Genomic DNA, 26,539 nt, shown 5'->3' with positions numbered 1-26,539 from the left:
AAAAAACCCCAGACATTTAAACAACATTAAAAACTTGATTTTCACTACAGGGGAACTTTAAACTGAATTTATGCTCCTTGTGACCATAAAAATAACTTTATATCTTCTGCTTAAATACTTAAAAGCAGATCTTCTTTTGAAGATTTTGAAGAATACTGATAACCAACCGATTTTGGGTCCCATTGACTTAAATGTATTTTTGTTTCGATGGAAGTCAATGGAAACCAAATTGTTTAGTTACCAACATTCTTCAAAATATATTTTGTGTTCAGCAGATGAATGAAAATCATACAGGTTTGGAGCAACATGAGAGTGAGTAAATTATGACAAAATTTATTTTTGGGTGAACTATCCCTTTAACGATTTCCATTATCAATTTAGATTAGTGGTAGTGTTAGCAATAAACAGTCCGAATATTTTATAGCCATAAGAATGCAGATGTTCAAGAACCATCGCCAAACTCATTCAAAGCATTTTTTGAATAATAGAATGTTTTTTGATTTCCAACCCAATTTATGTCTAATTTCAGATTTGTCCACTCCAGAAATATATAAAACGTCACACAAAAACATGATTGGTCGTTTCCAGCCCTTTCCTGTTTAAGTGGTCGGGTACTTGGCCAGATCAAGAGGAATGTGGGCCAGATTTTATTATTACAAGACTATAAAAATTCTGACTGTTTGAGAGTAATGCCAGTCGACGGGGTCACAAAGACATAGTACACTGATGGATGAAGCTCAAAAATTTCATCATGAATCATCATTCATCGGCCAGCGGTGCTCTGTGGTTTTACCTGATTCTGACAGAGAGTTCGTCCTCATTCCTGGCTCCTTCTCCAGCTGAATTTCTTGAAGTGCAAATATTGATGTAGCTAGCAGGAAGAAATCCCAACAGTTAATTTAACATGCTGAACTGAAAAGTGCTGAGATGTAACAGTAAGGGTCAGAGTATCTGTGTAAGCTTATTTCAACATGCACTCACTTGATTCAGTGCAAATACAGAACAGCTCATACTGGCTCGGTGGAATTAAATGTCTCTCAAACTAAAGCGTATGTGAGAGACTTCTGTCTGGCACTTTAATAATTCTATCTCTCAGTGTGATGTGTGTGCGTGCATGCATCTGTTATCTGGAACCATCATAAATCTCCTCTGTGGTCGGAGATGTATGCGTGTGTGTGTGTGTACGTTAACTCACTGTCTGGCAGTGTGAGAACTCTCTCTCCCAGGCAGTGGAAGTATGGGTGTCTCATGGCTTCCTCTGCTGCGATTCGTTTCTTGCCCTCAAACTAAAACAAAACCCAGTGTTAGTAACTAATCACGTTTCACAAAATTACTGTTTATACTTCATTAGAAGTTTCTACTTCATCGCAGCCTTGGTAATTATAAGAGACTTCTTTCAAAAACATGCAACAATGCCAAACTTTTGAACAGTAGTGCATAAGACAAGCTAGCAAAATACTTTTTTTTGTTAAAAAGTCAACCTAAAATGGCATACAATTTAAATGTAGTTATTTTGTCCTTAAAATGTGATTACTTTTTCTTTTCTTTTAATTTAATATTCCTTTATTTAATATCTGGAAGAACAAATGCTGCATGTTAAAATGTATATTTATATAAATGTATTTTGTTTTGTTTATTATTATGAAAAACTGATCTGATTTTAATTATCAGGAATTTGTTGAATTCAGTAGTGGGTGTAATATCTCAAAATAGAGTGAGACCTGAAAGCTTAAACTATATCCTACGCCATACATCATGTCACGAGTTACTCTTTTTCAGGCAAGTCGACTTGCGTAGGCTGTCTGCCGGAATCTGGTTATTTTAGTTTTTAAAGTTTTAACTATGGATATTTTTCTTACACAAATCCATCGTTTTTGCTTCTAAAGGCCTTTATTAAAACCCCTGGAGCCATATAGACTGGAGTGCGTTTATGATGGATGGATGTGCTTTTTTGGGCTTAAAAATTCCATCCTTCATTCATTGCCATTATAAAGCTTGGAAGAGCCAAGACATTTTTTTATATATCTCCAATTGCATTTGTCTGAAAGACGACAGCCATATACACCTAGGATGGCTTGAGGGCGAGTAAATCATGGGATCATTTTGATTTTTGGGTGAACGATCCCTTTAAGGAAGCTTTTTTTGATTGGGAAAGGGAGTTGACCATCAAGAACATCTCAATACAGCCGAATACTTTTCAAATCTATTCTTATTTCAGGCAATCTTTAGTACAGTAATGTGCACTGAATATTGGCAAGACTACAGTATTCTTACAACAGTAGCCTAAAGCAAGAAGTTAAACACTATTTGGCTACTGAATAATACTATGAAATAGTCTATGAACATTTTTTTCAAGGCATGTCAAATAACTGTTAAAAACAAAACTTTATTATTATTATTTTTTGGGGAATAGCACGTGCTAAAGAATCTAGCAACTGAAGCTAATTTGTATGTTGACAAACATTTGTCATGTAAATGAGAAAACTGCATTAGTTATTAGTAGGAGAGAACGTACATTCAGAGAACAGACAAATAATAAAGGTATCATTATTAAAAATAATTTCTCTAATCCCATCTTAATTAGAATATTCTTCATAGATGTGATTTCCAGAAACATGCAAACACTATGGTTTAAACAAGCAAAACACCACAACAATAGCTCAACTAATGAGGTGAGACCATCTTCACATTCTATACATTTCTATTTTAATAATACACAAATCACCTGCAGCAGTTTCGACAGAAGTTCAACTCCATCATTGTCCAATCTGCAAGACAGAAATCGCAACTTCAATAAATGACCTCCGATAGAGTGTCATTTGTTTTTACAGCAGGAGCGGTGATCATTTCAGGCATCAGGCCCAGAGGACAGCTGTTGTTACCGTGGAGTGTGGTTGTGGAGACAGTCGGGGCGGTATCGGGGATAGTTATAGGAGATGAATTCCTCGTTAGAGGTTATTCCGGGCCAGGTCTCTTCTGTGGGCGTACCTATGAAAAGACCCAGGAGGGTTTAAAAATATCACAGTGACACACACATATACAAACTGTCAGATCTAGAGCCAGAAAGAGCAGAGTGAGAGAGGAGGAGGAGAGCGTGAGTGAGAGAGAGAGCAGTACCGAGCAGTTTAAAGATAAAGTGCAGCTCCTCCTCTACCGTGGAGCCCGGAAACAAGGGTCGACCTGTAGACATCTCGTAGAAGATACAGCCAACACCCCTGCAATGAGAGACATTAAAACTCAATTTAAGTTCACCACCACTGAAGCTATGACATAAGAGTGTGAGCTGATTTTACAACAGTAAAACCGAGAGACTCATTGACAATGTTTCCTGCACTTCTATTTCAATCTACAGCACCAACTGTGCACTTGCAAGCTGAACTGAATTAATAAGGTAGAAAGGTCAGCTACAGAGAAATAAATAAAAATTAATATTTTATTGTTATTTTAGTATAATTTATATAAGTATTATAGTATTTATTAATACTTTGAAAACTTAAATGATAAAATAAAAGCTAAAAATACATTTTTAATTTAGTTCAAGTTTTATTAATTTAGTTGTGCTTTTGTCATTTTTATTAGATAAAATAAAATTATTAAAAGATAAAAAATATTTCCATTTAGCTTTGGTTCATTTCTATTTCAGTTCGAGTTTTAGTAACTTTAGTACTTAAACTTATTTCAGTGAGGCTACATTTACACTGCATGTCTTGATGCCCAATTTTGATTTGTAGAATATATCCTTGTTTTTTTTTTCTTTAAAAAGTGGCCCATATCCGATATCTGCACTTACACTATACACCTGGCGAAACAAGCCAAGGTAGACGTATTGACCAAGCGGCAACTTCCCGCGGTCTCTCTTGACGCCAATACGGAAGTAATTTAAACTGCAATTCATCGACTGGCTCCAGAAGGGAGCAGAATCTCATTGAGCCCTATGTTAAAATCCAGCTTTACAGAAGAAGAAAAAAAACATGTTGGCCTGGTACAAATTGTGGTTTTGGTCTATACGGCTAATTTTGCCCTCCATGACAACTGTGAGTGGAATGATTTTTTTTTTTTATACCTTATTCGTTTACGTTATATAAAGCCTTAAAGTTCTGCATAATTAAGAGCGTGGTTACTTTGAGTGGCAGGTGGATAGCCATTTATCCGCCGCCTATAGTCATGGCGTCACCTAATCTCCGCCCATGTCTCGCCTCTTTCCCCATTTTCTGGCTACGGCCAGCTCGTCTCTACTTCACGCTTCAGAGTGCCACTTCGGAATCCTATGGGTGGCGTCACGGATGCTACATCCACATTTTTTTTACAGTCTATGGTACTGACCCAGAAAAGCTTAGGTCTAAATGTACGTAAAAACGGCACAATTTACAATTGACTCAGACAAAATGATAATAGTACAAGCTTTTGTTTTACGCACCATCTTTAAAGGTGCACTATGCAACTTTTCGTCCACTGGAGGGCGCCTATTCTAAACGGCTCGCAAGTACCGGGACTTTTATTATGACGGGACGGGACAGTCGCCGGGTGCCCGCACTTCCGCTTTTTCCGGTCAGGTCAAAAGCTATTTTTATCATATCAGATACATTTAAAGCTACACTGTGTAACTTTTTTAGTTTATTCTTAGCTAAAATCACTTAGTTCTTTCAAAAATATATGTGCTCATTAATGTATATTTACTTCTTTCAAGTAATAATGCATTCTCATAAGTTTATAATATACCATTGAAAATACATAAGTGTTGAGGGTTCGGATGGCGGTCGCCATGTTGCTCCTCCATCTTGAAAGTACATTTGCCAAAGAGGGACATACCCGTAAATTCAAGCTTCGCTTTTCGCGTTTTTACACTCGATAGCACTGTGTCGAATGTGAAGAGGAGGATTGCTTGAGGCTGCTATATGATGATGGAGGATCATCACTCTTAAGCCCCTTTCACACTGCACGTCGGACCCGCAATATTCCCGGAACATTGCCGGGTCGCCTTCTGTGTGAAAGCAACCACGTCCCGGAATTGATTACCGAATTCGACCCCGGTCGGGGACCTAGTAACATTGCGGGATATGTATCAGAGTCGCCAAGGAAGCGGAAAAGAGAATTAAGACGGCAACGCGACAGGCAAATCAACAAGACAAAAGTAAATACTGGAGTGGCCTTTCCAAGATGGAAAGAGCTCATGAGGAGCAACGATTTTAAAAAGAACGCCGACGTTGCCTGCTTTCTTCTCGACAGGTAATATTAATTCAGCCTATTCGTGTATATTGGAAGTTTTATTGTTGCTTGGCTAATTATATCATGGTGTGCTGTGCATAACACTAGAACGACGTCTAGGATAGTTTTCCTCGCGTCAATTATGAAAAAGTATTGTTTACCTTATAACATAAATCCGTGTTCTATGACGGATAACATGAGATTAATATTTTAATTGCATTATAATTTGTTTGCCTTACGCTAGTGGTGTTGTACAATATACAGAATAATGATAGCACTGATAAAAGTTACTTTACTAAGAGCTTGCATTCGTCTGGGAACCTGATAGCTGATGTTAGCAATGAACTGGTTATTATTCAGTTCTATTATTCATTTTACATAGATTAACTTGATCATAGATCATTTGGTAAATTAAATAACTGCAAATTATAATAGTTTTCAAAAATTACCTCATCACTTGAGTTGACGCAACACTCACCGAAGAGGTCGAACTGAAAGCCATGACTAAATCGGCCACCGTAGGAGTTGAAACGAAATCGAAATTGAGAGGAGCAGAAACAATTATTCACTGGATGGTCATATACCGTTTCACCACTAGATGGGAGAAAATATCACACAGTGTAGCTTTAAGGGGCCAAGGGCTTCAGCCATCCGTCCACTCTCTTCCCTGAACTGAAATGAAGTAGTGGGCTGTATTTTCCACACGATTGACATCAGGTTCAAGTACGCCAGGTTGGCTGGTGGTTATGTTTCCCGCATACCGCCTCCCATGGCAGAGACTGGTATTACGATACCTGTCGGGCCGGGGCTAGTAATGCTACTGTTAATTAAGGTTGATATCTCTGCAGCACTATAACTTGACTATTTTTACACATGGCACCTTTAAAGGTCAGAAAACATTGGTCTCCTAAGGCAGAGAAAAAATTGGAGAGCCCTTGTTGCAGCCGGGGTGAATGTAGCAATGATTCGGGAGCTACTTGTAGGACATAGCTCATACAACTGTAGTCTGATGAATGATGAAACATATTACTCATACGAGTGGTTTTTGTCTATGAATCACATAAAAAAGACTACAAAAGGTAATGTATGAATCATTCAAATCAATGACTCAATCTGCCAGAGCCAGTTACTGAACTAACATCAGACTCACACACTGAACCACAAATAATTCCTCCTCAATAAATCGAGAACTTTTACCATGTTAGGGGCCCGTTCATTTCTAACATGGTAAGTCAATTAATACTTGTGTTCAAGACATCAAGCTGTTGTTGAAAGCAAGTACATGATACCAAAGAGCAATAAAAAAAAATATATATATATATAAAAAAACTAGGGCCGGGACTTTAACGCGTTAATTAAGATTAATTAATTACGGGACTTTAACGCGTTAATTAATTACGCAAAAAAAGAAATAACAATTTTTACCGCACTTGTTTTTGCACCGCGGAACGTTTTTCAATGAATGAGTTTCGACGGACCGATTATACTGGAACACCAACTAGCGCTCCGAAGTCACGACAACAACAAACCATAGTGAACATGAACGAAGAACCTGATGAGACCGCTTTGCTTGGCCCCGTGGATGGGAAATTTTGTTTTAAAAAACGAAAGGATGGAAGCGTTGACAAGAGCATGGTTGTGTGCAAGCTTTACAATAAGGAATTTGCACATCGAGCCTCAAATATCACAAATATGCTTTTGCTAAACTTAATGGCAAACATTGCGCTGGTCTGCTGGACTGAAATAAATAAACAATATTTTGTTGATTAAGCTTATGTATTCAGTCATTATTCAATGGTATACTAAAAATCCATGTGAAAAATTACTTCTCATTGTTCTCAGGTCAAATATTTATATGCAATTAAAATGTGATTAATTTCGATTAATTAATTACAAAGCCTCTAATTAATTAGATTACATTTTTTTAATCGAGTCCCGGCCCTAAAAAAACATATAATAATAAGATTAATAGACACTTAAATTAAAAAAATATATATTTACTAGTGATAATCAGCAGTTTTGTTACGGATAACTGAAATTATTAAAAATGGTTTCCGTTGATTAAAATAAGTTAAAATAAAATACCAAAAACTATTAGATGAAAAAACTACTCAAACTCAAAAACTGTGTTAAATAAGTTTAAGATGAATTAATACAAACTAAAAAAATAACTAAAGTTATATAGATTTTTTTTTTTAAAGAAATGAAAAAAGTACCTTATAAAAGATTTATTAAAAATAAAACCAAATTATGAATAAATACTATAATAGTATTTAAATAACACTGATACCACAAATAAACTTTATACACCAAGTGTCATCAGGTGGATGCTCACCACATGTCAATCTGAGTGGAATAATCCGTGCTGCCCATTAGGATGTCAGGGGGGCGGTACCAGAGGGTCACCACCTCATTGGAGTAGGTCTTGGTGGGAATCGACTTTGCTCGTGCCAGACCTGAAGACCAAACAAAAACAAAATTTAAAAGTGCTTTGGCCAGTTTCAGAAAGCTTTACAAGATATTATACATCGACTCCACTTAAATCCTACCAGACGTTTAGTACAGTAGATGCTTTAAGCCAAAGGAACTTCCCATTAACAGAACAATGATTACAGAGACAATGCAACTAGTGCAACCTGAGGATGTGTTTAGAGTTGGTAAGTAGGCAGCTTGCTTTTACTAACCACCCACAGAACACAAACCATGAGAAAAAACAGAGAGCAAGAGTGAGATAGTTAAACAAGATTTGTATGTTACAGACCAAAGTCAGCCAACTTGAGCTCCCCGCGGTCGTTGATCAAGAGATTTTGAGGCTTGAGGTCTCTGTGAAGGACTTTACGTCTGTGACAGTAGTTCAGGCCTCGCAACAGCTGAAACAGGAAGAGCTGAGAGCGACAACACACAGAATAATGAATAAGTACAATCTATGATTTGTTTTCCCACGCAGGAAACACCATGTGTAGCACAACAAAAATGAAAAACGGAAATGAAAGATAAGTCTTACCTTGACATTGTGCATATGAATGCAGTTTCCACAGTCATCTAGGTACTGTTTCAGGTCTTTATCCTAGGAGATAAAAGGAAGTCATAAAAGATTAGAACAACAAACAAAATGGAGTTATATTAATTTCAATCATGACAACTCTCTGAATAGTTTTAGCATGTTAATGAATATGGCAATGTTAATGTATTTAGTCTTGGCAGACTAGATAAATAAACATGTTCAATAAATAAACTATATATTTGCTACGCTATGCTGAACTAGATATATTGTGAATGTGTTATATGCTTGCTACAGAGAATTTCAGCAATCCTATAAGATCATTACAAATTACACTATACAACATGGATCTAAAACTTGGGTACGACATGCATGTAGACTGTCTGATGATGATGACACCTATTAAATCGTAGGCTACGATGCAAGTTAGTAACTATATAATAAAGAATATAGTATATAATATATAATAAAAAGTATATAATAAAAATGTCATCAACACTTTGACAATTGTGTTTTTTTATGTGTGCTGAAAAGGAAAAAAAGGAAGCAAAAGAGGAGAACATGGACACGATCATGGCTAGGGAACAGAGGCAAGTTGCCATGCCACATTTTGTTTAGGACAGCCCAAAATCGTACAGTGTGTACCAGGCATTAGGGCAGGGAATCCAAACTTTTTTTTGTCAGCCAAACCCCACAAAACATTTACTTAATTATTTAAATAATTTCACAACATTTTTACATTGTCAAGGTTCATGGTCATGACAAGTAAAATTGTGAAGCATTTTTTAAAGCAAGCGTTAAAGTAATTTATTTATTTTTTATTTATTTGTTTGTTTGCTTGCACAAGAGTAACAATTATGAGTAGCATGCAGCTTGGCAAGCTACAGTTTCATACACTGGTGTATAGTTGACTGCATGCATGAGTTCATGAGTACCCTAAAAAGTGTACAGAGTGCAGTGAAATACTGCACATGTGAGAAACTCACCAAGTACTCAAACACAAGTGTAAGAGACTTCTGAGTGTGGATGATGTCATGAAGAGTCACAATATTGGCGTGTTTCAGGTCCTTCAGCAGAGACACTATATAGAGACACAGACAGATTATTCCTCAAACACATGACCACTGGTACTTCACACGCCTTTCTTCATTGAAAAATGACAAGGACAAAATGACAAGCTACAAAGTTAGCCTGAAGCAAACGTTACTAAAAAACTTATTTTTTCTTCTTTTTTCCAATTGAAATCAAACTTAAATGCACTTTAGCTACTGTACTCTTAAAACTTTAGCATTTAAATATAAATATCTTTCATGGTTTGCTAGCCTCAGAAAACCTGTTTTTTCAGTTTAGGTTTAATTAATGGTCTGGGTGTGCTAGGGAGGAAGCTTTATGTGAGCACATCAAACTTTATGCACAAAAATCCTGCTTTCCATATTAAAACCCTTTTAACCAGCCGAATGACATGAAACAAAAGCCACAGAGAGTGAATTTACGGATTCACTGGCTAATTTAGAACATCTTACATATACGAATACAAATGTCTGTCACTGCGCAAGCATGTGGGAAATTTGGGGCAGTAGTTTGCGGATCTAATTTTAGTTTCAATCCACTACGGCATGCTTGTAAATCACCTTCTCTAATGGCAGTGCATGGAGCTCCTTCCTCATGCTCCAAACGGATCTCCTTCAGAGCCACCAAGTTATCCGTCAACTTACTGCGGCCCTTGTATACTGTAGCGTAGGTGCCCTGAGAGAGAAAAAGATAAAGCAGAGGAACGTGACTATTGTGATGTAAAATGCTGTTTTGGAACAGAGCTACTATGTACAACTGACTGTAAAGTAGGGTTATCAGCATGAACAATCTATTAATTGTTTTATCACTTAAAATAAATTATTATTTTTTTTTCTGTTAATTGAGATAAAACTAAAAGAAGTAAGTGATATTCCACAGCTAGCTGTTAATTATCGCACTTCTACCATGGCCATACCATTGTCATACCATGGTTATTTTCATCAGTTATGGCACGTTAGATCTAGCATTCAGTCTACTTTAAATCAGAAATAGTGTGCAAGATTAAATGTACTTGAATGAATGAATTATAGCATTTATTTGAATTAATTATTGGAGGGGGGGGGAGCACAAGCGAGAGATAGAAATGAGAGATGCATGTGTGAAACAACTACAACTTTGAAGCTGTGAGTGCAATTACTTCCAAACCAGCTGTTACCACATTGCTGATATATACAATGAAGCGATTTAGTAGCAAATCTAATTTATGAATAAAAGTTGTGGGGCAGTGTTGATATGTTTCTGTGCTGTCCAGTGTTTATGTGTGTGCAGCGTGACGTATATGTGCACTTCAATTAAAACAGTGCATTAATATAGAATGGTGGTTAAACCGATCTTCCAGTCAATCAAAATTGTCCGCTGCGCGAGCCTCCGCTGACTGTCCATTCCTTGTGTTCTTTAGCCCAAACAAGTCTCTTCTGCTTGTTGCCTGTCCTTAGCAGTGGTTTCCTAGCAGATATTCTACCATGAAGGCCTGATTCACACAGTCTCGTCTTAACAGTTGTTCTAGAGCTGTGTTTGCTGCTAGAACCCTGTGTGGCATTGACCTGGTCTCTAATCTGAGCTGCTATTAACCTGCGATTCCTGAGACTGGTGACTCGGATGAACTTATTCTCCGCAGCAGAGGTGACACTTGGTCTTCCTTTCCTGGGGCGGTCCGAATGTGAGCCAGTTTCTTTGTAGCGCTTGATGTTTTTTGTGACTGCACTTGGGGACACTTTCAAAGTTTTCCCAGTTTTTCGGACTGACTGACCTTCATTTCTTAAAGTAATGATGGCCACTTGTTTTCTTTACTTAGCTGTTTTTTTCTTGCCATAATACAAATTCTAACAGTCTATTCAGTAGGACTATCAGCTGTGTATCCACCTGACTTCTGCACAACACAACTGATGGTCCCAACCCCATTTATAAGGCAAGAAATCACACTTATTAAACTTGACAGGCTTCACACACCTATAAAGTGAAAACCATTACAGGTGACTACCTCTTGAAGCTCATCAAGAAAATGCCAAGAGTGTGCAAAGCAGTAATCAAAGCAAAAGGTGGCTACTTTGAAGAACCTAGAATGACATATTTTCAGTTGTTTCACACTTTTTTGTTATGTATATAATTTCACATTTGTTAATTTATAGTTTTGATGCCTTCAGTGTGAATCTACAATTTTCATAGTCATGAAAATAAAGAAAACTCTTTGAAGGTGTCCACACTTTTGGTCTGTATTATATATACACATACAGTGAGAAAATTAAGTATTTGAACACCCAGCTATTTTGCCCCACTCCTCCACACAGATCTTCTCTAGATCAGTCAGGTTTCTGGCCTGTCACTGAGAAACATGGTGTTTGAGCTCCCTTCAAAGATTCTCTATTGGGTTTAGGTCTGGAGACTGGCTAGGCCACGCCAGAACCTTGATATGCTTCTTACAGAGCCACTCCTTGGTTATCCTGACTGTGCTTCAGGTCATTGTCATGTTGGAAGACCCAGCCTTGACCCATCTTCAATGCTCTAACTGAGGGAAGGAGGTTGTTCCCCAAAATCTCGCAATGCATAGCCCCGGACATCCTCTCCTTAATACAGTCGCCCTGTCCCATGTGCAGAAAAACACCACCAAAGCAAGATGCTACCACCCCTGTGCTTTACAGTAGGGATGGTGTTCTTGGGATGCTACTCATCATTCTTCTTTCTCCAAACACGTTTAATGGAATTATGACCAAAAAGTTCTATTTTGGTCTCATCTGACCACTTGACTTTCTCCCATGACTCCTCTGGATCATCCAAATGGTCCTTGGCAAACTTAAGACGCCCCTGGACATGTGCTGGTTTAAGCAGGAGAACACTCTGCGCCTTGCATGATTTCAAACCATGACGTCTTAGTATATTACCAACAGTAACCTTGGAAACGGTGGTCCCAGCTCTTTTCAGGTCCTTGACCAGCTCCTCCAGTGTAGTTCTGGGCTGATGTCTCACCTTTCTTAGGATCATTGAGACCCCACGAGGTGAGATCTTGCATGGAGCCCTAATCTGAGGGAGATTGACAGTCATGTTTAGATTCTTCCATTGTCTAATGATTGCTCCAACAGTGTACCTTTTTTCACCAAGTTGCTTGGCAATTTCCCTGTAGCCCATTCCAGCCTTGTGAAGGTGTACAATTTTGTCTCTAGTGTCTTTGGACAGCTCTTTGGTCTTGGCCATGTTAGTAGTTGGATTCTTACTGATTGTATGGGGTGGACAGGTGTCTTTATGCAGCTAACAACCTCAAACAGGTGCATATAATTTAGGATAATAAATGGAGTGGAGTTGGACATTTTAAAGGCAGACTAACAGGTCTTTGAGGGTCAGAATTCTAGCTGATAGACAGGTGTTCAAATACTTATTTGCAGCTGTATCATACAAATAAATAGTTAAAATATCGTTTATTGTGATTTCTGGATTACTTTTTTAGATTAGATCTCTCACAGTGGACATGCACATACGATGACAATTTCAGACCCCTCCATGATTTCCAAGTGGGAGCATGTATGCATATATTGCTGTGAAGTTACCTCCCCTAGTTTATCCAGTTTCACGTACGTCTCCAACTTCCCAAATCCGATCTCCGACTGCATACACACAAAGAGAAAAAGTATGTCACAACATGGACCTAAAAAGTAACACTTAACACAGGATACAGGGCAGAAAATTTCAAAGGCATTCATGTGAACTCATTAGAATGTACCCAAATCACACTGCTCTCGTTTCAGACGGCTGTGCTGCGCTGGTCGCAGAGGTTTATATAATGCACACAAATGACATGAGCTTAAACATCCCTCTCCAAAATAAATTGGGAACAACTGAAGTGTAACAAATGAAGTGTTTCAACGCATCACAGATCAAGCGTGTGTCAACAGCACTGAATAACCTTCATGATCTGTGTTTATGTCACATCAAGGACAGCTGAAGTCGTAGTATTTTATAATAATGAACTGAAAAAATGTCTTGATATTCAGCATCGTATTTGAACCAAATATGAATAGAAAAACAACATTTTAAAATTAAATTAAATCCATTTTTTTGTGTGTGTGATAAATTAAGAATATTTCCCCTGCAAATCAATTCAATGTGAAAAAAATAAATAAATAAAAATTATATATAAAACCAATTTACAAAATAATCATAAATTATTTAATTTAGTAAGGACTTTGACATACAAGGATAGTCTTTCTCGTACTGAATTTATTAATTTAACACTTTTAAAAATGTGTTTGTTTTATAGTTATTATATATTATAATAATGAGTAATGCAAAGTAAATCACTTTCGATAAAAGCATCTGCCGAATGTATAAATGTAAAAAATCCCTTTATAATCCTAAACCTAGGCTTTATTTTTCTTCCAATTGAAAATACAGCTGCTGCATTCCTTCTTTTAATGTTTGGAGCATTACTTTATGAGGTTTATTCTTTTTTCCTGTGACACTGTGCAACTAATATTTTGAGAATGATTTCAGCAGCGAGACATCCCATTAAAGTTTGCCTTGTGCAATGATTTCAAAGCAATGACAGAAGGAGAGTTCAAGCTAAAGAAATGGTATCAAAAGAAAAGACCAACAACAGTAGAAGGAGGATAAAGCTAAAAAGGCATGAAAGTGAAAGTCCAAAGAACTTATAATTTAATTTAATAAAATATGATATCATATTAAGTTTTATTAGACTAGTATATAATATGGGCCACAGTGAAAAGTGAACCTCACAAAACAATTAGATTTGAGCAGAAAATCGAAACTGGGCATAAAAAAAGAAAAGAGGTTAACAAAAATGGGGAGAGAATGATGAGAAAACCAATAGAGAGGAATTACCAGTGATACTCTGCGTAATCTCCGGCTGAGTGGTTTGTCAAACAGGGGGCTGTTGAGGCTGAATTTCTCCAGGTAGCCATCAGGAAGCCTGATATCGGCAGGCAGAGACAGACGTTTATTTATGTCCTGAGAGGGGAGGAGGAGGGGAAAACCATTATTAGTTAAGGCCTTAAGGTTCTGTTACACTCCATAACAGTAATAACCCATCTGGCCCGCAGGCTAGTCATCTAACTGATGGCTACCATGCCGTGAAGCATTTTCAGTACCCACAATGCACCATTAGTCACACACAACTGATGTACCTTGAATAGCAACAAACAAGCTAATGGTTATTATGTGGTACATGGTCTAATTCAAGCAAACAAAACAAAAATAAGAAAATTGGATGTTTTTATTACTCAACATGCCATGTATTATTGACTGCGTCACACTCTAAAAATAGTGGTTAGAAAAACAAGCCATGCACGGGCAGAAACGTGAATGTACCTCTGAGGAAATTTTGCGACCAGGATTGTTTCTCAGACGAACTCGGACAGGGCTGTGCACCTCATCTGAGGATGTGGCCGAAGCCTGATCGCTCTCTCCGTCTGATCCCATTTTTACATCCTCGTGGACGATTTCTGCATGTACAGACACAACCACACACACAAAAAGGTTAGCATGCTATGCTGACGTCACTATTTCAATGATGCTTGTACAATTCAATGAATAAATCAAATGTAAAGTTTCTAAATATCTCTCCACTACTTAATTATTCTATTTTAAAACACGCAAGTAATGCTGATGTATCATCTGTGAGCCTGCAACTCTCCAAATGCATCTCTTACACATTTAGCTGTCTGTTTCTGATGCATTTATAAGATTCAAACCACACAAGCTAAGGAACTACTTAGCTGCTCTGAAAGGAGATCCGTCTCATACCCACACAAAAGGAAAAAAATAGAAGTCATTATCTTCCACTCTCATTTATTCACTCGCTATCCCATCCCCCCCATTAAATCATAACACAACCTCCCACCCCCTCTCGCTCCACAAACTCAGCCTGTCTATATCAGTGTATAACAGTACAGTGGTTCTCAACTGGGTTTACAGATTAATCAGAAATAAATCTGAATTAGTCGCACCAAAAAATAAATAAAATAAAATAAAACATTGAAATGCAAAATTATTACCAAGACTGCAGAATAGGAAAATCGGTCACATTTATCTTACATATGTTCAATAGTTTCATGCTCTTAGCAGCCAATAATTTATGTAGTTTAGGTATTATTTTCTTTTATCTTGTATAATATTATTTCTGTTCTAAAGATGATGGCATGTAAACCCACTTTTGGTTTTGGTTTGTTTGTTATTTAAAGTCTTATAATCCATTGTCTTATAATTCTATGATCCATGTTTATTTTATTTACATAATTTCCATTTATTTCTATTTCTATCTATCATCTCATTGTGTTACTGTCATTGCTTATATTTTGTCAATTGCTTGTTTATGATCTAATCTGTCTAATGTTCCACCAAGTGACATTTGGAAACTAGGCCTAAATGTAACACTCGCCAAGTGCCAAATGAGAGTAAAAATCGGTGTTGATGAGTATATGAAATTGGGACAATCGCTAGTTAGCCAATAAAAATGTTATGAATTCTAACAACGCAGAGTTGAGAACATAATTGTGAACAAATGTGAACGACCCTCAAGAAAGTTGACAGGCCAGCGCTGCATTGATGCGATAGTTTAAGCCTCTGCAATTCAAATATTCAAGCGCAAGATGACGCGAAAGGGAGTGTAATCCATTACTCGCTGTGTGGAAAGTTGTGCGCGCACAAACAGTGAAGAGAGCGACCAAACAGCCGTGTCTCAGACTAAACTGAACTCCCTTTCACGTCTTGCGTTTTGAACAGACAAATTCACACAAAAATATGTAAAATTAAAACGACGAGTCTCCTAGTAAACAGTAGGTTATGGATGTGACCATGTGAACGTATGTGAATATAAACAGTAGATAAAGACAACGCATGTGTACTGGATCAGTATACTGGATCGGTGCATTAGACTTAAAGAGACAGCCATATATTTCTGCTGCTGTCTGTGTTTTTAATGTTAAAAAGAAAAAGAATTTAAAAAGGTTTAATCTATTCTTTACAGTGAAGACAATCTAGAGTTATTCTACATTTGATTACTTTATTCAACGTCTGAAAACTACTGTTACTTGTTTTTAAATTGTTTCAAATAGGAATGGATAATTGTGAGTTTTCACTGGTATCTAAAATTGTGTCATAAATGCCTATTTTTATTTATTTTTTAATAAAAAGTTTCAAAAGATCAGTTTCATGGCCCGTAAATTTTCTTAAGTCACCGGCCATCGGGGTGTGTGGCAAAAAGTAAGTTTTAGGCCCCGTTTGTAAATATACAAAAATATTATAGTTTCTGACTGGATTCACACATTTTAAAAATAAAAGATATGGGAAAAGTTTATTTTTCTCTCTCTTGATCAGCATATTTATTTTGCTACCCTAATTATGCACAATGATATGGTTAGTTAAATTTTTTCATTTGCATTTAGCACTGTTTTTCCCTGGGATGCAACACACCAATTGAGAACCACTGTAATAGTGTACGTGTCTACGCTGCATTATACGAGATTACAAGCTGTGCAGTAGAGTTGGGAATCAAGAACCAGCTAAATTTTTTGGACCTACTTTATATTAGGTGGCCTTAACTACTATGTACTAACATTGTAATTAATCATGTGATACAATGCACTTATTGTATACATACATGTTTTTACATTGTACTTACATTTTAAAAAATACCTGCCTGAAATTACGTCTGTAATTAATTTCTGTAGTTACATTTGTAATTACACAGTTGACGCTTCCCTTACACCTAACCCTACCCTTAAACTGACCCATATCACCACATCTGTCCCTAACTCTACCCGTATCTCACCTCAATATCAGCAAAGGTGTTTTGCAATACAATTTGAACACAGTAAGTACATTGTACTTATTTTTTGATGTAAGTACATAGTACTTAAGGCCACCTAATATAAAGTGGGGTCCATTTTTTTTTTGTAAGAAAACATGGCAACCCGAATGATTTTATGATGATCAGTTCCGAAAACCATCTTAACATTTTCATTCAGTGTGCACATCAATCAACATTTAAGCAAATGGTTTGTGCATATCACAATTAAAAAGTCTATGTAATGCACTTTTTTTTCAGGATATATATGCCTGTTTGTAGACGTCATTTGTATGAGATAATTTAGCAAAATAGTAATAAAGGATTAAAAGCAATTACAAAATCACAAACAAACAAAATACACAATTCTTTAAAATAATTTAGCAGGTTTTGAGTTTAGACATAAAAGCAGAAACATTGCTTTGTCATTACTGTTCTGCTGAACAGTACATCTCATTGTTTCAAAACAGGCCTTTAAGGGAAGTGAATGCAAAAGGATGGGTTTCTAACAGAATCATTAACAGACGCAATAAGGAACATGGAATAAGAAGCAAAAATTCCTGACGATTCCCATCCCTACTGTGCAACCTCACACACATCACACTCTCGTCCTCTGTGTGCATGCGTGTACGTGCGTGTGAATGTACCGAGGCGCGTGGTGTGGTTGAGATAGGAGCTGAGACTGCGGCCCAGGCTGCGTGGTCTGCGCAGGGCGCTGCTGTAGGACTGCAGGAGGGAGTGCATGCTGAAGGAACCCCCCGAACCTCTCACTGAACCCCGCAGACCACCACTGCCGCCAACTGGCATGGCCTCTGGGAGGGAGGAGAGGGGAGGAGGACGACACACAGAGGAAATGAGGACGAAGGATAAGGGGGGGAAGGGCAGAGAAGGAGCAGGGAAGGAGAATGTAAATGTGGCGGGACACATAATGGGATTGAGCATTATGGGTAGGGAGAAGAAAAAGGACCAGAAGTGAATGCAAAAGGGGTGAATAAAGAAGATTATCATATTATGGAGATAAAAAGAAAAAAAGAGTGACACGGTTCGGATGAAATGGTAATGTTGGGTTGCAAGTGTTTGTGATTAATAGGGGAGAAGGAGAAGAAAGAAAAACAAGGTTGGAGAGGGAAAGGTTACAGGATGAGAAGAAAAAAAAAGAGGAAATATCAAATTAAAAAAGAGAAAAAGTCAAATTTTAGAGCATGCATTCATTTTTCCAAAACTGTTATTTAAAAAAAAGTTATTAAAGGATAAATTTACAAGGAACATCTTCAGTGTTAGTAAACGAGATTCAAGGGCCACAATTAAGCAACGACACTGATAAATTCATTTTCTCGCTGCCGGTAATTGTTTCTAATGATGCTCTGCACTGTGGCGGCTATTAAAACGGCACACAAGGGCATCGATTCATCAGCATATGAAAGCCAAATGCATTTCAAATTTGTGCAGGATTTGGAGAAATGCCAAAACACACTACAAAAGAAAGAGTCAATATGATGATATGTTTGCATACGGCAATAACGATATATAGCATGAACATATACATTATCAGCTTGGGTGAGGCGGTTATGGAGATGTCAAACTGAAGGCGTTACGTTGAAACCGTCGAGATGAGCACAAATTGTCAGTACAGTTAGCTTGAGATGGGAAGCCATGCTGGAAGATACATGCTGATTGGTCAGAGGGGGTAACAGCAGGCAGGAGACAGTAGCTTAGCTCAACGCACACAGAGCCATAGCCAGTCCTGACAGATTGGCTTTAAAACTCAATTCGATGTTTTAATGCTCTAGCTGCATACCCAGATCACATTTGCAGGCAACATGTAGGGAGGCAGAGGTGAATGTATATGCGTTCAATGACGAATGGCTGAAAGACACTTACTGCGTTTGATAAAAAGCAAATGGACTGAAGCTTTCTAGTTGATTCTAGAGTGTATCAGGACTTTTAATGTCAACATGAAGTCAAAGCCGACCCTTATTTACTTTCTGCATATAATATATTATATATATATATATATATATCTGATGCAAGCACACAACTTAGATAAAATGACATTTCTTTTGCCATGACGCTGTAGAATCATCACTGTGCAGCACCTCCACTGGACAGTGGCACAGGAAACACTGCTGTGAAATAAATGCACTGTTTTAAAATTCATAGCTACTCTGTTCCAATTTTACAGTGTAGCTGAAGTAAAAGCCACAAATCTCCCATTAAACCATAAGCACAGAGAGGAAATTAGCAATTCAACTACAACTACATCTTTTACACTCAACATGCTGAGAATTACAGCATTTAAAGAGGTCTGTTGACAGAATAAACATTCTTTTTGAAGTCTAGCCATTAGAAACAATTCTGGCCACTTTCTAGCTGCCATTATATAAAAACCCTGGAACAGATTGTACAGATGGCGCTGAATTTGAGCTGTTTTCATCCCCTCCGGTAAGAATGCTCTCTCTCACGCACACACAAATACATACACACTGGTTATGAGTGTCTGAAATATTACATGCCATAGAGTTTTCATGCACATCCCAATATTGGGAAAGAATGACTGGCACGACTTAGAGATGAAAGGTAATTATGTTGCAAATGTTTGGTTAGATATGCTTTACCACACTAATTTTGATTAGTGATAATTAAACAGATAAGTTAAAGTTTGCACATTTTCTTCATCATTTGCATCTGTGGGAATATGGCAGAATGGAGTTAAGGCCCATTCACACCAAGGACGGTTACAATAAAGATATAGTTCTAAATACATCTTTCTGAATATAAAGAGGACAGCAGAGTTCACACCACGACTATAACGATATCATTGGAATCCCTTTAACCCTCTGGGGTTCTTCGGTCATTTCTGACCCGAATTTTTTTTTGAAAGAAATGTTAAAAATCGTAGCTTCATCTGAATGGTACGAAACTTGGTGAGGGTATTGGTACTTGGTATATGGACAGAAAAAAAAATTGGGGACAGGATTGGAAAAGTCTAAGTGGTCGTAAAAAAAATAGTCACACTCGGGGCCTTCGGGTCAAAAAAGACCCCCATAGGAAATGAATGGGAAATTGGCAAAAATATGAAAATACAGAGTTTTTTGTGCATATAATCTACAAATCAGCCAGGATGCAGAAAAAAAGGACTCAACAGTGAAGGGGTGAATCTCTAAAACATCAAGAGTGCAAAACAGACAAACAAAAACTCACACACACACACACACACACAGGTTCTGTAATGCACTCTAGTGGTAAAAATGTGCTATTGCGTGATAAAAATGCTCACTGTGTCCACCAGATGGCACCAATCAAATAAAAAAAATGCTTTCATGAGGCCTAGGCTTGACTCTAAAATGAAATACAGCTTTAATAAAAAAAGGAAAAAATAAATAAAATAAAATTCTATTATATTCAATGGGAAAAAATGGGTCATAATTATTGCATAAATATTATTTATAAATCATAAAATTATCTCAAAACAACAAAAAAGAAAAGAAAAAATATTATTGAACAAAAATATATTTCATTGATTTTACTCAATTTTTTTTTTTTTTTGATTCCCGACCTCCGGGTCCTTTTAGACCCGAAGGTCCTGAGTGTGACCCATAAATGAAGAACCCCAGAGGGTTAAGAATGATTTTTCTCCAGCAGATGAACAATAAAAACATTGACAGCTAATCAGAATCCATCCTGCTTTAAAGAGCTTGAACAATTAAAGCTGCAGACGACTTAACTACAGCTCGTGCTTAGAATAAACAGAATTATAGTTATCTTTACTGTTATCGTTCTTGGAGTAAATAAGCCTTTAAACACTGAAAAATGTGTTAAACGTACCATTATAGTTTAAATATTTAATAAACAAAAAAAGCCATGGAAAAATTTGAGTTCTTTGGAAAGAACTCACACATTCATTTGAATTCTTTGGAAAGCTGTGGAACGTTCTGTGGAATTCTGCAGATTCTATGCAGGTTTACTGATAAGCTAATAATGCAACAGACGAAATAAAGACGAAATCACAACATGGCAGTTATCAAATTGCAAAGCCAGTGATGTAATTAAATAAATAAAGGCACTAAACTTTTTTTTAAGTAAAGACCGAAGATAGCCTTAAAATATCAGTATTGTCATTTTACAGCTGTAATGTAAAAATTAAATTAAAATATATAATTATATTAAAAATTATTATATTAATTATTAGTATACTATGTTTCTCAAACTATTTTTTTATTTAACAGCTAAATATTGCAAGACTAATGTCACTTTTATTTAGAAATTTCAATTTTTTATGTATTTATTATTCAATGTTATATTATTATAATAATATTTATTATTATTATATAGCCATATTGATATAAATCACAAGGTTCTGCAAACTTTTTTAAAAAAAAGAATCAGTTTAAATTGAAATAGCAATTATTACCAGGAAGATCACGATTCGATTTTTCCATGATTAGTGCATTCATTGAGCTCTGCACTAGAAATCAAGTGTGGCTTCCGCATCGTATTTTAAGAAAGTGAATGTTACCGTACCGGAATCGCTGTGCGCTCCTGTGTCCTGAGAGCTGATGGTTTCGCTTATGGTCTTGTCCCCGCTGTTACCCCCTCGCAGCGTCAGGGACAGCTGCCGTTTGATCTTCCTCATGCGGTCCATCAGTGGGGGTAAGGGGGGCCGAGACGAGGGGGGTGGAGGGGCTGCCACTGTTCAACCGCCCTGTCGGAGACACACAAATGCACAAGCGGGACGTTACAAGCTGCTTCCTGATACATTTGATATCTTCTGTCATTACCAGACAGAGCAAAGTCATGAATTTTCAAGGACTCTTAAGACTGTAATGGAATGCTTGTATATTATGGGATACATATTAGCATAAGATTATGGGTTACCAATGGTAGGACAAATGTGGAGCAGAAAGGTGATTGAGATGACAAATTTGATTATTTCATAAGCACTGAAAAAATGTATGAGCTCAAAAATGATTTGAGAGGATGGTGCTCTATTGAGTAAACATCAAAGTGAGAAACAGCAGGAAGAGGTTCAACTTCACAGTGAGAGATCACACCTAAAATAAACAAAATCACACAGTCAACTAGAATTGCACACATAATAAATGATTAGCAACAGTGTATTCACACTCATCTAAGTTTATAAATAAAGTGCTTCAAGGATTGCAGACGTTGCAGAGTCAAGTCAAGTGTATTGTATTTAGGCCGGAAATGCAAGTAATCCAACTGGGAGACTCTCAGAGAGTTGCAAACAGACTAGTAATTGCACAAACAGATCCATTAAAACAAACACTATAATAGAGTCGAGCAGGGAGAACACACTAAACACGTTAATGATCACAGAACAGTCAAGCACGAACATTCATCAACAGGGATGTTTTCATGTTGAGCATATTACTTTTATTACAGTATGCGCAAAACACCCAGATGACCTAGTACACAGAAGCAGAGCAAACCGAGTGGGATACCACATTGCAAAGCACTCGACTTGACCTTCCATTTGCAGTATGGCAATATAATTGGACGTGATAACCATTATAACCTCCTTCTTGATTCATACTGTGTAATTAAGAGTCTGTCTGGTTATGCTTTTGCAGTAATGGTAGCTACACATAATAAATAGCAGAAATAAATGCAGGTCATGTCTGTATATACTAGGCTTTAAATGTATTTTAAGAAAGATGGCTAATCAAGCTACCATGGTAGTATTCTAACAGGCTAATAATTTGAGTTTTGGCTGTGCCTAGATGTAGAGCAATTACGTTAAATGACAGCTTGCACTGTAGTATACATACTGAGGTAGTTTTCTATTCCACACTTAGTGAACACACAGCCTTAAAGAGAAAGCAAACTTATCCTCAGTGCTTGTGGGGAACGCAGGGGCTTCTCTTTAGGAACAGCCAAAATGCCAGAAGGTTTTGCTTTTCCTTTAAACTAATCACATGCTTTGGCACAAAGAGGAGCAACAATCTCAAATGGAAATCCAAGCTTTGGGTCCTTGGACTTAATGTGACCCACTAACAAGTTGCCTGAGGACAGGATTCTACTCAGGCAGAGGATTTCAAACAGTTGCTTCCTGTGCAGATAGATATCGTGGTGCGCACTAAGAGAGATTTAACATGCTATTGCTAAACAGGGCACATGTTCTTTAGAAATATTTCTTAAAGATTCAATGTAGGAACATCTGAACATCTGTCAGATATGATAACGCTAACAAAGCACTCAAAATTGCATCGAGTCTCAGGTTGTGTTTTGGCATGTTTGATTTGATTAAAACGAAACCTGGTGCGATTGCTGTTTTGTTCATTTGAATAAGTGCGCACCAAACAAGCGGACCGGGACCGCTAAAAAGGTGGGTCTCAGTCTGCTTCCAAACTAACTCTGGTGAGATTCGAAGAAAATATGAACGCAACACGGACCAAAGACATGTAAACGAACTAAAAACATGTAAACGAACCAAAAACAGGATGTGATGTCACCCGATATGAACCTAATACAGACAGATTGCTTCTTGTCATAAGAGGATTCATTACAGTTGCCCTACAGGCATTGGAAATGTCGATAGGGAAATATATTGTTGTTCTCCTCTGTGCGATACGAGAATCGATATGCTGGTGCCAAATAACTTATTAAATAAATCAAATTAAATAAGGCGCTATTAAGACTTCCCTGCTGCTAGCATCGCTACTTCTTGGCTCTTGAGGTGGCGCTCAACACATGAATGAGGGAAACATGAATGTTACCTATCCTAAGAAAAACAGATTTTTAACAAGATGTTGAGGACAGCAGTCCAAGTAAAATAACAAGCCGTTTCCACCGAAATTACTTAGAACAATTTGTACCAGGAACTTTTCCCCCAGACCTCTTGCTGTCTAAAGTACTGTGAAGATTAAGCCCAGTGACATAGGACTGTGTACAAATTTCCAGTTCCAGATGGATTTCGTCCTTTGCATAAGCTTAATAAAAGCCTGAACCTCGTCGTCAGTCCATCATTCATATTTTATTAAACTCCATCTCTTAATGCACGCACTGCAACAGACTAACCAATAAAAATAATGCGTAAACTCAACCAATCAGCATGTTCAGCGCCCAAGTCCCACCCCCAAAAGTACCTGAATTTAGAAAAAGTACTACCTCATGAGCAGGGAAATTTAAGCCACATTTAAGACCAAAGTCTGGAAAACCTGCACTTAACCTTTTCACAGGTATTTTGTTTTTAATGAATGAACGAATAAACAATCGAACGAACAGTTCAAAACAGGGCACGGTTTGCTTTAAAAAAAAACTGTGTAGCAAACCTGAGACTACCTGAAGGAAGTGGTCTGAGTTTGGTTCCATTCAAGCTGTGGCGCGAGTCGAGTGAATGTTGATTTCTCAATGTTAAGTGGTCTCTTCATTTTTTTCAGAGCAGTATAGTAAACCCAATCGATGTTTACTCTGCTGCGCATTATAGTACCAAATTAATAAAAAACTATATATTTACCACATTCTATATTCTATCATCCACGTTTGTGATGACTCAAGATGAAAGCAATGTCACCAGGGTTCGATAGAATCAAGTTGAGTGTGAAACCAGAACAACTGCAGGGGCACTGGGAAGTTGGAACAATCACGCTCAAACTGCCGCAAACGTACCCAGTGCGAAAGCCCCATAAATATACAGGCTATCAAGACTACATTATGTAACGTATGCACACACACGGTGTATGTGAGGGATATACTCGACCATGTCAGATCGCACATCGTTAAAACAACAATTACGATATTATCGCAGACGATATATATTCGCACACCCCTAATTCACAGCTCTTAACTTTTTGCACCTTTTATGTTAGTCTTACTCCAAAATGGATTAAATTTATTCATTTTTTCCCCTTAATTCTACAAACAATACCCCATAATGACAACATGAAAAGTTTGTTTGAAATCTTTGCAAATTCATTAAAACTAAAAAATGTAAAAACCACATGTACACAAGTATTCACAGCCTTTGCCATGACACTCAAAATTGAGCTTAGGTTCATCCTACTTCCACTGATCATGCTTGAGATGTTTCTACAATTTGTTTGGAGTCCACCTGCGGGTCAATTCAGTTGATTGGACATGATTTGGAAAGGCACACACCTGTCTAAATAAGATCCCACAGATAACAGTGCACATCCAAGCACAAACCAAGCCATGAAGTCCGAGGACATCCAAAACAGGATTGTATCGAGGCACAGATTTGGGGAAGGGTACAGAAACATTTCTGCAGCATTAAAGTTCCCAATGAGCACAGTGGTCTCCATCATCCGTAAATGGAAGAAGTTTGGAACCACCAGGACTCTTCCTAGAGCTGCCCGCCCGGCCAGACTGAGCGATCGGGGGACAAGGGTCTTAGTCAGGGAGGTGACCAAGAACCTGATGGTCACTCTGAGAGAGCTCCAGTGTTTCTCTGTGGAAAGAGGAGAAACTTCCAGAAGAACAACCATCTCTGCAGCACTCCACCAATCAGGCCTGTATGTTAGAGTGTCCAGACGGCACATGACAGCCTGTCTGGAGTTTGCCAAAAGCCGCAGGTGGTCTCAGACCGCGAGAAACAAAATTCTCTGGTCTGATGAAACAAAGATTGAACTTTTTGGCCTGAATGGCAAGCATCATGTCTGGATGAAACCAGGCACCGCTCATCACCGGCCCAATACCATACAGTGAAGCGTCATCGTCCAACAGGACAACGACTAGGGCTGAGCGATATGGCCAAAAAAAATTATCACTATATCATTTTCCATATCAGTCAATATCGATAAATATCACGATACATGTAGAATCTTTATTTCTTTAAAGTTTAAAGACATATTTTTGCCCCTGAGAGTAAGATGTAGAAAACAGACAGTTAACTGTGGTTTTAAACCATCCTTTATTGTCAAAACATGACAGACACTTCCCAAACAAGTGAACAATTTATTAAAACTGAGGTAGTTTTATTTATTAAAATCTTAACTGTTGCCAGCATTTTTTACTCTACACTATATATCAATAATATATACTTAATTGTATAAGTAGTAAAACACTAAAAAAAGCGTTTTAAGTTAAGAAATATTTTGAGTCCCCCCTCTCTTGCCTCACAGTGGATTGGTCCACCGTGCATCTCTTTTACACACACACGCATCTCACCAACACACACACCTCACCGACAGTGGGCTGGTCGGGAGCTGAGGGAGAGAGCAAAGTTCAGTAGTTGTGGAAATCCAGTCTACCCAGTCCAGGGCTGTCTATTTTATTCAAACATCAGATAAAATGATTTCTCTTTTGATACAGGCGATGCCGAGTCATTAATACATCAACAAAGACAAACAAATATGATAGCGACGTACAAGTCCGATGTTTTAGTTATTATAGTTTGGTAACGTTAGCTTGTAAGTCACCCACTACAACTAACAAGCCTGTGCGTGAATGTAGTTATACTATAGATTTATCGCTGTATTGGGATCAATGTT

At 37.5% G+C, this 26,539-nt stretch overlaps 1 protein-coding gene across 3 annotated transcripts in view; it reads right to left on the bottom strand.

Annotated features, from left to right (window-relative positions):
- cdk16 (cyclin dependent kinase 16) overlaps positions 1 to 26,539 on the bottom strand; it is a 49,482-nt gene that overhangs the window by 10,574 nt on the left and 12,369 nt on the right. For 2 of the 3 annotated variants that reach the window (XM_067414347.1, XM_067414348.1), the window contains exons 2-16: positions 21,591 to 21,771; positions 17,717 to 17,881; positions 14,594 to 14,727; positions 14,108 to 14,233; positions 12,817 to 12,873; positions 9,838 to 9,952; positions 9,193 to 9,287; positions 8,210 to 8,272; positions 7,967 to 8,090; positions 7,541 to 7,661; positions 3,118 to 3,215; positions 2,883 to 2,988; positions 2,726 to 2,768; positions 1,196 to 1,286; positions 794 to 871 (exon numbers count right to left, since the gene is read on the bottom strand). In XM_067414347.1, coding sequence (XP_067270448.1) covers positions 794 to 871; positions 1,196 to 1,286; positions 2,726 to 2,768; positions 2,883 to 2,988; positions 3,118 to 3,215; positions 7,541 to 7,661; positions 7,967 to 8,090; positions 8,210 to 8,272; positions 9,193 to 9,287; positions 9,838 to 9,952; positions 12,817 to 12,873; positions 14,108 to 14,233; positions 14,594 to 14,727; positions 17,717 to 17,881; positions 21,591 to 21,711 — 1,537 coding nt within the window. In that variant the 5' untranslated portion in view covers positions 21,712 to 21,771. The remainder of the gene's footprint in view (positions 1 to 793; positions 872 to 1,195; positions 1,287 to 2,725; positions 2,769 to 2,882; positions 2,989 to 3,117; positions 3,216 to 7,540; positions 7,662 to 7,966; positions 8,091 to 8,209; positions 8,273 to 9,192; positions 9,288 to 9,837; positions 9,953 to 12,816; positions 12,874 to 14,107; positions 14,234 to 14,593; positions 14,728 to 17,716; positions 17,882 to 21,590; positions 21,772 to 26,539) is intronic. The other variant, XM_067414349.1, reaches the window with a different exon arrangement.

Source organism: Pseudorasbora parva, chromosome 13 (assembly GCF_024679245.1).
Source record: "Pseudorasbora parva isolate DD20220531a chromosome 13, ASM2467924v1, whole genome shotgun sequence".
Taxonomy (NCBI): Eukaryota; Metazoa; Chordata; class Actinopteri; order Cypriniformes; family Gobionidae; genus Pseudorasbora; species Pseudorasbora parva.
The sequence above is the reverse complement of the archived record's forward strand: the minus strand, read 5'-3'. Positions and strand labels throughout refer to the sequence as shown.